The 16,565-nt window shown below is 37.2% G+C and overlaps 1 protein-coding gene across 1 annotated transcript in view; it reads right to left on the bottom strand.

The window, feature by feature from the left end:
• Nucleotides 1-290: 290 nt before the first annotated feature.
• LOC139731617 (paladin-like) overlaps nt 291-16,565 on the bottom strand; it is a 53,654-nt gene continuing 37,379 nt past the window's right edge. The window contains exons 9-19 of the mRNA XM_071642507.1: nt 16,436-16,531; nt 15,509-15,643; nt 14,223-14,339; nt 12,935-13,114; nt 11,917-11,970; nt 11,248-11,400; nt 9,563-9,712; nt 7,123-7,203; nt 4,655-4,795; nt 3,251-3,403; nt 291-629 (exon numbers count right to left, since the gene is read on the bottom strand). Of these exons, the coding sequence (XP_071498608.1) occupies nt 480-629; nt 3,251-3,403; nt 4,655-4,795; nt 7,123-7,203; nt 9,563-9,712; nt 11,248-11,400; nt 11,917-11,970; nt 12,935-13,114; nt 14,223-14,339; nt 15,509-15,643; nt 16,436-16,531 (1,410 nt within the window). The 3' untranslated portion in view covers nt 291-479. The remainder of the gene's footprint in view (nt 630-3,250; nt 3,404-4,654; nt 4,796-7,122; nt 7,204-9,562; nt 9,713-11,247; nt 11,401-11,916; nt 11,971-12,934; nt 13,115-14,222; nt 14,340-15,508; nt 15,644-16,435; nt 16,532-16,565) is intronic.

Genomic DNA, 16,565 nt, shown 5'->3' with positions numbered 1-16,565 from the left:
CCACCACAAATCACAAGATATGACGGACAAATTTTGTTGATCCATCACTAAGCTCCAAATAGATGTTCATGGGGAGGTGAGGCGAGAGCAGGATTTTTCTGTCTCAAGCAAAAATAACTTGGCAAAAATCATATAAAAGTATATGTTACAAAATCAGTTTATTATGTACGTCCATCACTAGAAGATCCTAACTACTACAGACTCTATCAATTGCATGGATCCACTCTTAAACAATGATTGTGGTGAAACCGATGTCTTTTGAAAGGTTGAGGACGATGCAGACACTTATGAATGTTAAAAATAGGAGCAGTATCAAACAAACCTACTAAGAGAGTTCATAGAGAGAGATTCTTGAATACACTAACTTCTTTCTAATTTATTTTGCAGCAAAGATCGAAACACATCAAAGTCGAAGGAGTAACATATCCTCCATGAACAGAGAGGGGAGAGGGAGGGATAGGATGGGCAGAGCAAGGTACTCAGATGAGGTGGCCACGGATGGGATTCTTTGGGGACGGCTCTCGACACCAACGACCATGCAGGCTGCTGGCCGCAAACTGGGACTTGACATCTAGCTCGCCAAACGACAGCGTGTCCAGCACATCATACGCACCAATCTTGTGGCCAACCTAGGGTACAATACACAAACAGAAACTGTGATTGATGGGAAAGACAATGACAATTCCACTGATGCTTGAATTGTCAACAGGTATATCATTTCCCCCATTCATGTCATTTTCCTTCACTTTGACTTCTTTCATTGCTATACATTTTACTAGTACCAAGGGGGTATACGTTCTAATGCACAAATATATATATATGAAATACATCTCCTGAAAGAGAGTACACTTGAGCATTCCACTTGAATGTTCAGATGAACAAATGTACAAATATTCAAATATACAAAATATACATGTATATATACAGAATGTATCTCTTGTAAAGGATTACACTATAAACATATATGTTGCTGCTTTGTGTTCTTTGTGCAAAAAGTATGAGAACATATCAAAGGTGCAGCAAGAAACCAATATACCTGAACTAAGATCCGATTTTTCATATATCAATCTTCAATACCCCATACAGACAATACAGTACTTGAGCAAAAAATAGATGAATAAATAAAAATAAATAAATAAAATAAAATAGAATAAAATGAGCAAATCACAAGCAATAGATTGCTGAGAACTTGAGCAAAACCTCACTGCCCACATTAACATGATAATTTCATTTGAGTAAGCTGATACAGTCACCACTGCTTTATCAGGATAACTCAGGGGTAAAGCCTTTGTCCCAATTAAATGACTGTGCCGATTGAAAGAGGTCAGATACAAGTTTGGTCTGAGGTAAAGTCACCAATCTTCACACACTGAGTTTGGTCCAACAGATATGATATAAACCAGCTGAAGGCATTTTCATCTATGCTCATAGATTTCAGACACATCTATCATCATGATCTTGTGATCAACAGTATCACAGGCGCATAGCATGTCTAGCATAACAAAAGCATGTCTAGCGTAACAAAAGCGGTGATATTACTTTGAGCAGTTCCTCTCAATATTTGATCAGTTAGTAAGTACCTGCCATTAAGCAAACATTTTTTTTTTTTTGGTTACATCCATTTTGACAGCAAAGTTTGTTTTGAACATGATCGATGTGCACACATGTGCAAAATATTTATAGCATATGCCATCAAGCTTCTCAAGATGAATAACTGCCTCCTGCCAGTACCTCAATGAGCTTCATATTTGCACTTTTAATGGTTCTCTCATTGTTCTCGTTCATGTACCAAACATACTAAATCATGAAAACGTGATAAATCTAAAAAAGTACCTTAATATGTTTTATAGTGCTTGCATTGTGAGTTCTCTCAGTAGCTCTTTTTATGTATGTACTAAAAATATCTAATTATGAATACATCATAAAACCAGCCAGTTGTTTGGTAATCTTTTTTCCTACAATTCAGACACTGCCTCCGAGCTCCAGCTGCATTATCATGCTAATATGGAAATGTTTTAATTACATCAGTTTTGACAGCAAAGTTTGTTTTGAACAAGATCGATGTGCACGCATGTGCAAAATATTTATAGCATATGCCATCAAGCTTCTAAAGATGAATAATTGCCTCCTGCCAGTACCTCAATGAGCTTCATATTTGCACTTTTAATGGTTCTTTCAGTTGTTCTCATTCATGTATCAATCATACTAAATTATGAAAACATGATAAATCTTGTAAAAAGTACCTCAATATGTTTTATAGTGCGGCATTATTAGTTCTCTAAGTGGCTCTTTTTTATGTAGGTATTACATAGACTGAATTATGAGTACATCATAAAATCTGCCAGTTGCTTGTTTTGTTTGTTTTTTTTTCCTACAATTCAGCCACTGCCTCCAGCTGTATTATCATGCTAATTTGGAAATCTGTGTTGCGGCATCACCCATGGCATACACAGTCATTAGGGGACATGTCAGAGGTACTGTTAACAAGTTCCTTTTGGGAATTGGGTATACTAGGTTCTTGTAGTGTCAACTCACAGACGGGGAAACGAGTATATGAGGTTCCCAAAATGTACACAAGAGTGTCTGCATTCAAGGCCCAAATCCAAGCTTGTTTTCGTATCATACTGAGCAGAGAAATGACGTTTATAGAAAGACGAAGTTTCTGCTATTAATATCTGTTCTTGCTCGGTCTCTGAATTGCATATATTTTATGGGGCAAATACTGGAACATCAGAATTTCAGTGTGTGCACCAACAAGTTGATAGGCGCAGCTTCGTCCAACTCAAGCATGCATTGATGTATGCTAAGTTTCATCTGGGTACCTCAAACGGTTCTCAAGTTATTAGCCCTCCACAAAATGGATTACAAGCGGACAAAAGGAAAACATATTGTCTCCAGCGACACTTCATGGTAAAGACATAAAAACAAATCATCAGATCCTCTCTGTGATGATGAAAAGAGAGTGAACATAATGAACACACTGACGGACAAGCAGACAAACAAATACAGTGGACTCCAATTATGACAAAGTCCTCAGGACCGGGAGTTTTCTTTCGTTATATCGAAATTTCGTTACGACCGAACAAATAAGTAATTCAAACATAGAGCCAATGGTGTTGCAGCCTGAAATTTTACTTTGTTGTAATCAGAATTTTGTTAAAACCATGTTCATTATAGCAGAAGTGCACTGTATTATGGGATACAATGTATCCCCTTTATTGTGAAGAACGAAAGATTCACAACGTCTCACCGTTTTCATCCATTCCTGGAAGGACATCTCCCAGTTGCGTGATCTCTGCATGTGAAGGTAGGCATTGAAGAGGATGAGGTAGATGTAGCGCTCCAGGTTAGCCAAGCTCTGCTCGTAAAGACTCTCCACCAGTTCTTCCTTCGCCGTCTTGATCTGGGATGCAACGAAAAAGTAAAAAGGGCACAGAGTCACTACAGTATCATTGTCTGAGTAAGATTCAGTGTCCAGTACAGCACTTCACAGGAGCTACAGATGAAGAGTTTTATTGCAAAATGAGTTAACTCCATTCTTTTGAAATTGAGATACTTGCAATTAAAACTGCTAAAAAGCAAAAGAAAATTAAAAAAATATGAGATAGTTTTAATCATAACTCGAAGAATATTTTTTGTTAAATGTTACAAGTAAGGTATCACAGAAAAGGTTTCATTTTGCTATTAACTGATGATGGATTTGCTATAAAATGGATAAAATTTGCTTTAAAAAAAAGGCACTAAAAGCCCTTTTGGTAATCAAACTCTTCAGATTCTTTTCTGAGGTGAGCGCATTTGCAACAATTTGATTTTGTTACATTGGTTTATAGTTATCTCTTTAAAACTGTTCCCTGTCCAAGTTGACATTTGACACCAGTATGACAGAACAGACAAAACACAGACTTTTTTTTCATTTCAAATTGGACATAAAATTGAAAAGTTTTTTGGAATTTTTGAAGTGTCACATGTATACACAAAATACTGACAGTCACATACTGTGAAAACAGAAATTTTTGCATGCATGAAACCTTCACAAATCTTGTGAGGAGCCAAGATTCTTGAAGTAAAATGCACAAAAATGTTCTACAAATCTCTGTATTACGAGTACATGTACATGTAGTTTATCCTAACTTTTTCATGGGGGGGGGGGGGGGGCAATTGGTGAAGGTTTCATGAATGCTTAAAGCAGACTACTAAATGTGATGTTTTCCAATAAACATCTAATACCATATAGTCTATTTGTACTGGAAAGAGTAGTCTGGTTGTACAAGTAATAATGGTCATGCCTTTAAGCAAACTTCACAAAATGTTGACAAAAAGGTTGAAGAATAATGTCTCCGGAAATCGAGTATGAAAAACTGACAGTAACACACCCAAGAGTTTTTAAAGAAGAAAGTGAAGAACTAAAGCCATGTCACTCAAGAATAAGCTCCCATTTTGAACTGAGAATAAATATGGAACTTTTTTGGGGTCCATATAAATTCACTGGAAATCTTTGGTATAGTTTCCCCTCCATCATAAAGAAGTTTCCAGGTTTATCATTCTGAGGAGAGGTCTGAATTACCCACCTACTGTATATCATATACCACCTTATGACAGAAATCTAATTTTCAGGGATTGCAAAGAGGGACATGCGAACTTGAATAGCACTGACCTTGTTGAACGTGGAGAAGATGACCTCTCGCAGGTGAAAGTGCATCGGTGTCATGGTCTCCGAACACTTGTCCAAAATGAGGTCCACCTCCCGCTTGACCTGTACCCCGTGAGGCAGCCTCAATACAAGCTTCCTCACAGCCTGAGGAGAGTCATAGAGGGAGATAGTCAGACAGACAAGGACAGGAAAAGGAAAAGGTTCACAGAGAGACACAAACGTATCAAGGGAACAACATACCATATGTCCCCCACAAAATTACAACGGAACCCTCTGCAATGATAACTTTAAAAATAGTGAATCAACCCAAATACAATTTCAGGGTATGAAACTATAACTTATTACTGACATCTTACAGAGAACCCCATCCGATTTGCTTCAGTGGTCAAAGAGAAATGAGGAGTTTTGTAGAGCATGTCAGGAATCCCTTCCCTCCAAGTTCTGTCCATTGTGTTCACACATTATTCAGTTCCAAGAGCATCCAAGTACTATTACACTTGGAAGAATCAGACCCATGACATAATTTATAATGATCCACATTTCTCTGTGACCACTTCACCAAATTGAATGGGGTTTTCTACAAAATATAGCTAAGATGTTATAATTTATGAGCTCGAAGTAACATTTAGACAGTTTAATCATATTGGTAGTTATCAGCGTGAAAATCCGACTGTAAAGTATCTGCGCAGTCACTGCTGGAAGAGAAGACTACTACAGTGTATGATGTCACATGCGTTCAACTATATAATGAAAAAGAGAATTTCACAAAATTTGACTTTTTGAATAAAGTGCACATTTCTTCGACTTGCTACTGATGTATGTCAAGGGTAATATTATTTCCCCTGCCTTCTGAAAGAGAGAAGTCAAGTGTTCTTTTGTTATGTGAGAAAAATGGAAATACAGTTGAAACTCTCGTATCCGGACAAGTCGGGACCGGGGCTCATCCGGATAAGGGATTTGGCCGGATACGGGAGACTCAATGCTTTATACATGTACATATACATACACATGTACTGATGTAGCCCATTGTAGTGCCACATGTAGTAATGTGTATACTGCAACCTTTTCATTGTTACATTTGGGGATGTTTCAGGATGTTGAAATGTCTGAAGGTAAGCAATTTGGAAGGAAATTTGATGCAATGTATGTTAATCATATTGGAAGTAATATGTAATTCATGTGTGTTTGGGTAGGAGTTCTCAAGGAGTTGGGAATCCCCCTTTCTTCCCGTAATTATCAACAAAAAAAAATCACGGCGAGATTGCGTCCGGATAATAGAGAGATCCGGATAAAGGGAGGCCGGATAATAGAGGTTCAACTGTATGTTGAATTTTCTTTATTCTTTCTTTATATCGTTGTACTCATGTGTCACCACAAGCTATAGTAGTCTTTTCATCCAGCCGTGACTGAGCAGAAACTTCAAAAATTCATAACTTTTGAACGGATTGTCCGATTTTGCTCAAACTCTCACTGATGTGTTCTACTAATATTGCTGCATTCACTCAACCCACATGTCTTTGAAGGTGAACTTGTCCTTTAAATTTCAAATTTTGATGGCCTGAAATGAAGAAAACATAACAATAAATTTTGCACCTTAGTTTCCCGATCGGATGGATATCAAAAGATAACCTTATTTGAAATTTAGTGACCTGACAACATTTTTTACTGGCCCCAAGCCGGCAGTAATATTGAGCCTTGCATATGCACACAAAAATATATCGTCGCTGGGGTGACAAGACCTTGTATCTGCAAATTTGGTGAAAATGACTTTTTTGGATTAATGGTCAATAATGGGTAAAGTGATGTCCTGTCCTAATCCTAAGTGTCTTAAAGGGGAAGGCTAGTAACTGATCAGTGGGAATCAGTGGAAATGCTGGGAGATGATTGTTCCAATCCTTATGGGATTCATTCAAGAGTTCATTGTATATCTATTGTTGTGTGAAAATGATTTGCTTCAGAATGGTCTCATATTCAAGTAATGTGCAGATTAATGCTCCGTCACTGACCAGGGACGCTCACCTGGAAGCATTAAACTGCACATTACTTGAATATGAGACCATTCTGAAGCAAATCATTTTCACACAACAATAGATATACAATGAACTCTTGAATGAATCCCATAAGGATTGGAACAATCATCTCCCAGCATTTCCACTGATTCCCACTGATCAGTTACTAGCCTTCCCCTTTAACCCCAAAATAAAGCCACCACAGCATGTCAAAGGAAAGGCTATCCCATTCACCACAGTGCTTTGGCTGCCATGTTTTTTGGCTCCCCTGAACATTTGACGTTTTGTAGATACAAGGTCTTGTCGTCCAAGCGACGATATATCTTTGTGGATATCATGCAAAAAAAAAAAAAAAAAAAAAATCTTATGTGAATCTTTACATTGCGTGACTGTCATAAAGTAAGACAAAGCCTGTGAGGGAAAATGTTAAAATACAAAGTCGGTAAAGTAACAGGAACTTACTGAGAATTCTCCTTTTGTGTACTCAGCTTGGGGTACACTAATCCTCTCCTGTTCACCCAGTTTGGTACCCACAGGAAAACCCTGCACAGACACACACAAAAAAGAGAGAAATGAATACATAAAATAAAGAATGATGACAATGCAGCAGTATTTATTTATAGCACAAACACAAAGGATTTCCCAGAAAACATTAAAAGTCACCAGGGACTTGTTTCATACAGAGCACACGCTATTTCCATTACGAGCGGCAGTTGCATTAATTATTAAATCAGCAATAAAACAACGAACCAGGCATGATGCTGCTACAGTAACTACAATAATACACAAGACTGCACACATCTGTATGACACTTTGACATTTCATCTGCAAACTGGTGCATACTGTCTAGGCAGACTTATATATCTATAGGTGATTATATGCCTGTTCAACATATTTACAGCTACCCAGTATGTCTTATATAACTTAAAATCACAATCACCAAACATGTCAGATTTCTTCTGAATCACTTGCAAACTGCATAAAAAATTTCAATCGGCAATGCCCTTTCCTGATTTTGGGGCCATAATGCATAATGTGGTCATACATGCCAAATTTTAGGACAATTGCTCCAAAAATAAGGGAGCAATTCGATCCACTAGGTTTGAAACAGAACGACTGACTGCCCAACCAACTAACCGCCCGGCCACCTGATCTGAGTGATAAACATACCCCTTACACACTGTGTGTGGGTGGAGGTATAGTTACAAACCACTGTAGAAATGGAATGCCTGAAGAAAGAAAATTGGAATAGGAAGCTTGTCTGACAGCAACAAAACAGTCACATGGCAAAAATCCCCTCCCCCCCCCCCCCCTAAAAAAGAGAATGCTACAGTGAGAATAAGAATGAATTTTTGTTACTTGTGTCTGAAGCTCATTAATGACTTTGCATTTGCTATTCTTCACTCTCAACTTTTACTTTTAATTCTTTACTCTATTTATTGTGCTTCATCATTATAGAAATCTCACTAATGTATGCTGTCTTCACACAGTCTTCACACTCTGCCCTCACACTCTTCACCATGTTCTAAACAGTGAGCAACTGCGTTGCACATTTTACATTAAATTTTATGCATACATGAATAGAAATCATATACTGAGTATCGCACAGGATTTCACTGGATCTGTCTACAATACTTTGCAACTGTGTTTAATATACACCACAAATTTGACTTAATAGAGAACAGCACTGTGCTTCCTGCTTATACATCTAACTGGCCTCTACTGATTCAGTTTGCAAAATGACACATCATGAGACTGTTTACTATTGGGAGCAGTGATTTCAAGCCTAAAATATAAGGAGATAGCACTATTTTTCTCAATAAACTATAACTGTAGACAGTTTAGTCTAGAAACATTATTCTTTTATAACTATTGTTCAAATTTTGTACATTAAATGATACTTAACATTGCTTATACCTATTCAAATGCTTATATTGGTTGTTTTCATCCCTAACTCACATTTTAGAACTATTTTGAGGCACTTAAGCTGGGTTTTTGCTTCATAGTAAATGGTAATTGGTAAAAGGGTAAATAAAGCCTTTAAATGCTGCAAATTTAGCATGTTGACAGGACATATTATTAAGCAATCATTCAGTGGTTTGTAAAAAAAAAAAAATGCAGACAAAGAAATATACATATGTGACCCTGCACCTCAAAACAAACAAAAATTCGCCAGACATGAATTTTTAGTTAAGACCATATTCTGAAAGAGCAGACTTTAAGCTTTAAAATGATTTATAACTCAAATCAAATGGACTCTCCTAACCTATCTAAATATTGGAAAGAAAGCACAAACTCAGGAAAAGTGTGAACTGAGAAAAGAGGCTCTGAAGTACAGTGTCTATTCAAGCGCTTAATCTTCACCAAACCGTGCTGGCTGTGTGATGAATGGGACAAACAACAGGAAGTAAACCACCAGAGTAACAACAATGAAGGGATTATCAGATTAAACTGAAATTAAGCATGCCTCATTAACACATTCTGTCCATAATTAAGGCTAACTTTCAAAGCAGTAGCACTCTCCTTTCAAAAGTTATTAGAGTTGAAAGTGAAGAGTGTGGACAAGGTTTTTCAGAAATGAAAAAGGGATTCTAAAGACACACCTAATCACACTATTCTACCAAAAAGGTTCGAGATAAACTGCTAAAAAAACACATTTCCTGCCCATTTTATGATACCAAATTTTAGCATAATATAAAAGAAGACCCGCTCTTTCAGAAAATATGAAAAAGTCAAGTTCGGCTAGGTTGACCCATTTCACTTATTTTCAGTCCTCACGCAAAATCAGTGTATGCGACTTTATGTTCGTTTTGAGGTGCACGGTCACATATATGCCTGGCATATCAACAAATTCAGGCAAGCACGCACAGGACATGACAGATTTGGAAGCGTCCAAACTCACTTTCTTGTGCCAGCTGATGAGACCACTGATCGCCATGCCAACGGTCGTCTGCTCCTTGCCCGAGTGACAGCTGAATACTAGTGCGGGTCCATCTTCGTCCGTGTAGATGTCATCCAGAGTTCTCACCACACTCATGATCTCATCTATTGTCTGGTGTGAGGCGCATGTTTGCAGAGAAGGGAGAAAAGGTAGGATAACTCAAGGCACTGGAGCGATGTCAGGATCATAGGACTACATGGAAATAACCATGCACACAAAATTCAAGTTCTATATCTCTCCTGAAACCAGGCATGCTGTCTTTAGAATGCGGAATCCTAATGGATTTATCAGATACCAACTTCAGTCATAAATCAAAAGGACAGTGCAACACAACAACAACAACAACACCAACACCACCTTGCTGTCAGTTAAAGGTCCTGTTTACCTTTGGGGGCAGTGATTTAAAAATTTTTCAAGATATCACTTCTGAAGCATACATGTGTAGGTCTGTTGTATCACAAAACGTCCTACATGTACCATATAAAATTTTTGCAATAAAGCCTAAAATGTAAGGAGATATCACTATATTTCTCATTAACCCATAACTGTAGACGGTTTAGTCTGGAAACATTTTTATCATAACTATTGTTCACATTTGTATATTAACAATACTTAACATCGATTATACTGGTTCAAATTTTTACTTTAGTTGTTTCTATCCCTTACTCACATTTTAGAACTATTTTGAAGCACTAATGCTGGGTTTTTGTTTCATCTGCAAATGGTAAATTATGCCTTTCACATGACATCACCGCAACGCATTTTCCAATGTATATGTGACCCTGCATATCAAAATTCACAAAAAGTGACACATAGCAATTTTCAAGTAGACCTGAAAATCTACATTCTAGCCCAATTTAGCTGATCTGGGGCTAAGGCAATTTCTGACAACTTTATTTTTTTATCTCTTACTCTGAATTCACGCTTTGGAAGCATTAAAAATAAGTTCAGGAAATGAGTAAAGAATTCTTATACCCTATTTTTTTTTTCATCTCTCTGAATTTTCCCATCAATAAGTACATGAATGTTTGTCTTACAACCCTGGACAAACAGTAAACAGTGCTGACAACTTTACACTCTTCCTATCTGAATTCAATGTTTGGAAGCATGAAAATGAGTTAAGGTAGTGTTTCAGTAACTTTCATTAACCACTTTTTCTCAATATCCATTTTCCAACCATGATGTACTTGACAGCTTGTCTGAAAATCCTGGTCAAAGAGTAAAACAAAGTAAACACCAGTTTTGTTACATAATCATAAAAAGTTGTTAAAGAGTGTACAAAGCAAATTTCATGCAATAACCTCTTTTTTTTTGGGGGGGGGGGTGGGGGGGGGGAGGCAGATTTAAAATCTCTTTTTCTGTTCCATGCAGGAAAAAAAGGTTGAACCAGTGCAGGATAATCACACTTCACATCTCTAGGATTTCTCAAGTGAAAAATATTTCCTTATATTCTTTGAAGGCTTCTATGGTGGTAGAAGGTTGAGTGATGGTTGATTTCATGGTACACAATATATCCTTTCTTATAGTGAGTGTGGTCCTGAAAGGATCTACGTGGTACTCAATCTTGATGTTTCAGTAGGCACATTCTTTACCACCCTCAGGAGAACTGTCCTGTGAAATCACTAACTACAAAAATACTTCCTTACCTTTTCCATGGGACCACTCTTGTGGAAGCCCCCAACCACGCGATAGTAATGGAGCTGAGGGGTTGACTGAATTTGGGTGTCGTACATCTCTCGAACGGTGGTCACTGTACTGAACTTCTTGCTTTCCTTTGGATCGGCCACATCTGTGTAGACCTGTCAGTGACAGAAAGTGTAGACAAACAGATAAAATATGCAGCTTGAGATATGCGTGAGGTCAAAGGTCAACATCACCAAGAAAAGAAAGACAACAATATGACAAAAACAAAACCCTCCGATTCAAAAGTCATGATCTTGTGTTCCATGCACAAAACCAATTCATGACATGAAAGTTTTGCGAATTAGAGCTGACAGCCTTTATCGCAGCATGAAACTTTCACAAATTGCCACTAGCATTCAATGCACAAGAACTTTTGAGTGCATTTTACTTTTGCGAATCTTGACTCCTTGCTTAACTTGCAAAAGTTTCCACGCATGTGAAAATCCTAGTTTTACAGTATTTATCTAGTCATCTATCTATCTAGCTAGCTATGACACTGCATATTAAGAACAGGCATACAAAATATAATGCTGTGAAACTGAACACGCTGGTCAGAGAGAGAATATGAATTCATGCTCACCGGCAGTAGACTTTAATTTACACATTCTGTCTGTGTCAGTCTTACAACTTACCTGAAGGGGGCTCCTTGGTCTCAACAGTTCATTTTTCAGCTGCATTTCTTTCTTCTACAAGCATATAACAGAAACAAACAGAAACTGTGAGAAAATATCAAGCACCCATATTGCATCATGTTTCTTAGAACTTAAGGAGAATGGTACAAGAGTATTGTGCATCAGAATAAACTAAACGTTATAAACTCACGTGCTGAAACAGATGGTTATATATCAACATATTCTGACAATACTATTTGTAGCTAGTAGGTGGGACAAGATTTTTGAAGATGGTCTTAATTTTCACTGCAGTCTCTATGGTGTTTTCTTTTCAATCATCGTCACACCAAGTATCAATAAAGTTTGTATATACTTCCAATGGTACACTTAGGTCCCAAATGGAGAAGCATTTTATCACAAAAGTCAATCAACAATCCATCCTGTCATAGCACAAAGGTTGTCAAGAGCTATTCAATAAAGAGAAATAAAAACACTTATTGCAAAAACATGAATTGATGATTTTACACATAAAAATATACAAAAGGGAGAAGGACAGGTAGAAGAGGTGATGAAACATCTAGAAATGGAGATCAAGAACAACTATAATTAGGAGAATGACACACTACCACCACATTTCAGTTTTTCAGAGTCAGTTTAGTTTATATTCATATTTATCAGGTTCCAAGGAGGTATGAGTTCTTAGCATTACGGGGGTCAAAAATTATTTGAATCTGACCAAAACGAATATTCCTACGAAAAAAAAAAAAAGATGGGTAATTTCTGTATTGAGGCACAACCACAATGTAGAAGCAGGACAGTGTAGTGAGTTAACACATTATTATACACTGTAATTGTACATAGTACAAGCAGAATACACAATAAATAGCACATGGAATCTGAGTGGTTATTGCTATCATTTGATATCTGAACAAGTACATCAAAGTAGTCATTCAGTAAATATGATTTTAATTTCCATTTGAAGGCATACAATAACCAGACAATCAGACTATATCAGTCAGAGGGGAGTAAAACAACGCACCTCCAAATCTCTAGGACTGATGCCCGCCAGTGAGATGTTGCGGTCCAGCGTGGCCAGCTCCCTGGGTGTGTAGGTGGCCTCATCACACTGGATGACCATCTCCCCTCGCAGGCAGAAGGAGTGAATGGAGGAGTGACCATGTTTCTTGGACAGCAAGTACTGGCACACGCGTCCCAAACCCTACACAGAGACACACCCACGAGAAGCCATGCAGGGGTAAAAGGTAAGACCCTTGCCTACAATTTGATGCAGTTTTTGGTACCCCAGGGTGCCAAATTGAAATCTGCCAATGAGTTTAATTATTTGTTGCTATTTTCTTTCTTTCTTTAAGCACCATGCACTGGGTTATCAGTTAATGGTTGAAAGTAATTTTAGTGCTTTGTGGAAGAAACTTTTCTTGAGCTCAACAGTGCAGCAGCATTTTAACATCAGCTCATCACACACACTACATAAGTGATATTAGTTTGGCACACAGGTAAGAAATGCACCACCATATGCATTTCTTACCTGTCCATGGAATACACAAAATACTAAGTAATCATGGGATGAGTTTGTGAAATGAAATGACCTCATTCTGAATAAATGTTCAAATTTGTAATGACATGATTCAAAAGAAATATTCAAAGTGTTATCATCATAATTGCAATTAAGGTTATCTAACTATGAATCTCACAAACATGAGATGGCGCAACACAATGCCGTAACCCAAGGAATCACCGTACCCCGGGGTACGCTGTTGAGCATCATTTACAGGCTCATTATTCATTTACTTCTCCAAAATAAAGTAATGCCCAGTTACCTTCCACTTCTACAGACATGACCATTATACTGTCTGGATAATATGCCACATGTCTCACTGATTGTATAGACAGGGAGTAAACACTAATTCAAACAATTTCCCTATTTAGTTCAAAACACATGACCAGGATCAGCCTCTAAATTCAGCTGCATGCATTGAAAAAGTAGAGGATATGCTAGAAATTACATTCTTGCCAGCAGAGGGTAGGGATAATTACAATAATAATAACAATGATAACCATAACAACAATAACAACAATAATAAAATACATATGACTTGCAGTTGTATATTGCACCAAATCCACTCTGTAGAGTGCTCAAGGTGCATTCATTCCATTACTACCCTGGACACTGGATAGGCGTACATTATTTCCAACTAGCACTGACAGCGCTCACTCTCCACTCCCTCGGGACCAACCGAGTTCATTCTCAACAGTCAAATTATGCCATCTCCGCATCTTAAAGAGAGATATAGAGGTTAGTTTGCTACCTTGCTATTGGGTTGGGCCATGCCATAGACAGGCAAGCCGGGCACTTTCCTGAAGTTGGACACACCCACGTCACGTTGGGAGCTGAGGACATCGAGACCAACGTAGTCATCAGCCACCTTGAAGGAAAGAAAGACGAAAAGAATAAGAATATGACAAGGAATAAGTGAGTGCAAACAGTAATATGTGAATCTCTGAGCATCCAAAATATCATAACAATTTTGGCACAGATTCAAAAATAATCTATATATTCTGAAACACACAGTGTACTGCAATGTTTCAAGAATTGTGAAAAATACATTATGCAGCAAAGGTAATGCAATAATTCCATCCAGTAGAATGAAACCAGGTAATGGTATACTACAAGCACTAACAAGATGAAAGCCTTTACTGGCACAACATCTAAACATGTCTCTTACAAGACTGGCTGCTTCTTGTTTACAACCACTGACAGAAAATCATAAGATAGACATATCACAATGATCAATTCAATACAATACAATACAATACAATACAATACAATACAATACAATACAATACAATACAATACAATACAATACAATACAATACAATACAATACAATACAATACAATACAATACAATACAATACAATACAATACAATACAATACAATACAATACAATACAATACAATACAATACAATACAATATGGTACAATACAATACAATACAATACAATAATAACATTGGTATAGCACCCTTACAAACTATTTAGTTGTTTCACAGCACTTTATATCACATCATTGTCAATGGCGCAACTGCTCTGTACACATACACTCTAAATCTACTTAATAATTTAACATCAGCATATAACGTATAAGAAATATATAGAAGACCCTACATATCAGGCTCCAATTTTTACTGAAAGTAAAAGGAATTTAAAGGAACATGCTTAACTCCTAATTGTTAGAACACAATACTATTTCAGCTTCAAATATCATACAGGGTGTTTAACCCGGTGAAGTGGTCCGACCTTACATCCAATTGGACCCCACAGAAGAACAGCTACAGTGTATTGCAGCAGAATATGGGCTATCCAGCCATCTCCTCAGATGGAAATGAAACAAACATACAAACAAAAACAAACAAACAAACAAACAAACAGACAAACAAACAGACAAACAAACAAACATGCCATTTTGGTGGCAAACACAATCTTTCGGTGGAAAAAAAACACCACACAAAACAAAACAAAAACACAGAGATTTCATGAAATATGGCAGAAAGAGCCCTGAGTGATGATGCATAGAATCTACTACGTGTAAGTACCAGAAATCGAATCCCTCTTGTAACCAGATCAGGTGACACAGTCCTCTCTGAGGTGTTGAGTCGTGCGAGGGCCGAGAAGAGTTCTGAGTGCTGCCGCATCCAGGAGGTGAATGTCTTGCAGAAACATCTCTTGAACTGACGTGGTTTTAAAAACGAACAAGAAAAGCTGGATAGTTCATAAGATGGTCTAAGCATTCCGGTACAGAAATGTTGTCCCTTGGGTGACAAAACCTCATATCTTAATTGGCATATTCTCAAACACCTTTGAACTCAATATTCTGATTATCAAAAATACCGATTTGACATTCAAATCGTTACAATTATTAATGTAATCCAAAACAGTGTTTGTACATTATCTGATGTCAGCATCGATGTTATTTTGCAAACTGAAAAAACGTTCCTTTGCTCTTCTGAAAATTCATAATTTTTGAGATGCAAGGTCTTGTCACCCCTCGGACAATATTCATCATCTTTCATTACCAATCTTTCTATTTTTATTTTTGTTTGTTTTTAACCACTGAGCCCTCTTGCTTCTCAGCACATTCTCAGAGATTCTCTGGCATGACTTTCTGGCAAATCATGTGTCCTTTCATAATTGCTAATTATAACAACAGTCAAAAATAGGTGCAAAAGAAAAAAAACTGCACAAGCACAGGGGGTAAATTTATTTCTCTGAACAGATAAACATAGTCTCAAACATTACCATCAAATTCTAAAACAAGAATTTCCAATGATCTCCTGAAAAAAAAAAATCAAGGTCTATTACTCTAGCACTTTTAATATATACACTGACAAGCACTGATTAGATATCAGAGGAAATACTCATCTTTCCTTGTACGTATACAATGGAGAACTGCAAACTGCAAATCACTTTTTTTTTTTCTATTTAATATCAAATTGAGCATCTTTTAAAACTTTCAGTCTCACCTGTTCATGCAAGTAGCCGTTAAAGATGATTAGATAGCAATATCTTTCAAGGTAGGTCAATGCCTTCTGCATGTAGTACTCCCTCGCACTCTTGCCCTTAAGAACAGACATACACACAAACAAACAAAGA

The sequence above is a fragment of the Diadema antillarum genome, unplaced genomic scaffold (assembly GCF_040938485.1).
Source record: "Diadema antillarum isolate AM-2024a unplaced genomic scaffold, OU_Dant_1.0 seq00000382_RagTag, whole genome shotgun sequence".
Classification (NCBI taxonomy): domain Eukaryota; kingdom Metazoa; phylum Echinodermata; class Echinoidea; order Diadematoida; family Diadematidae; genus Diadema; species Diadema antillarum.
This window is presented reverse-complemented; position numbering and strand designations above follow the sequence as displayed.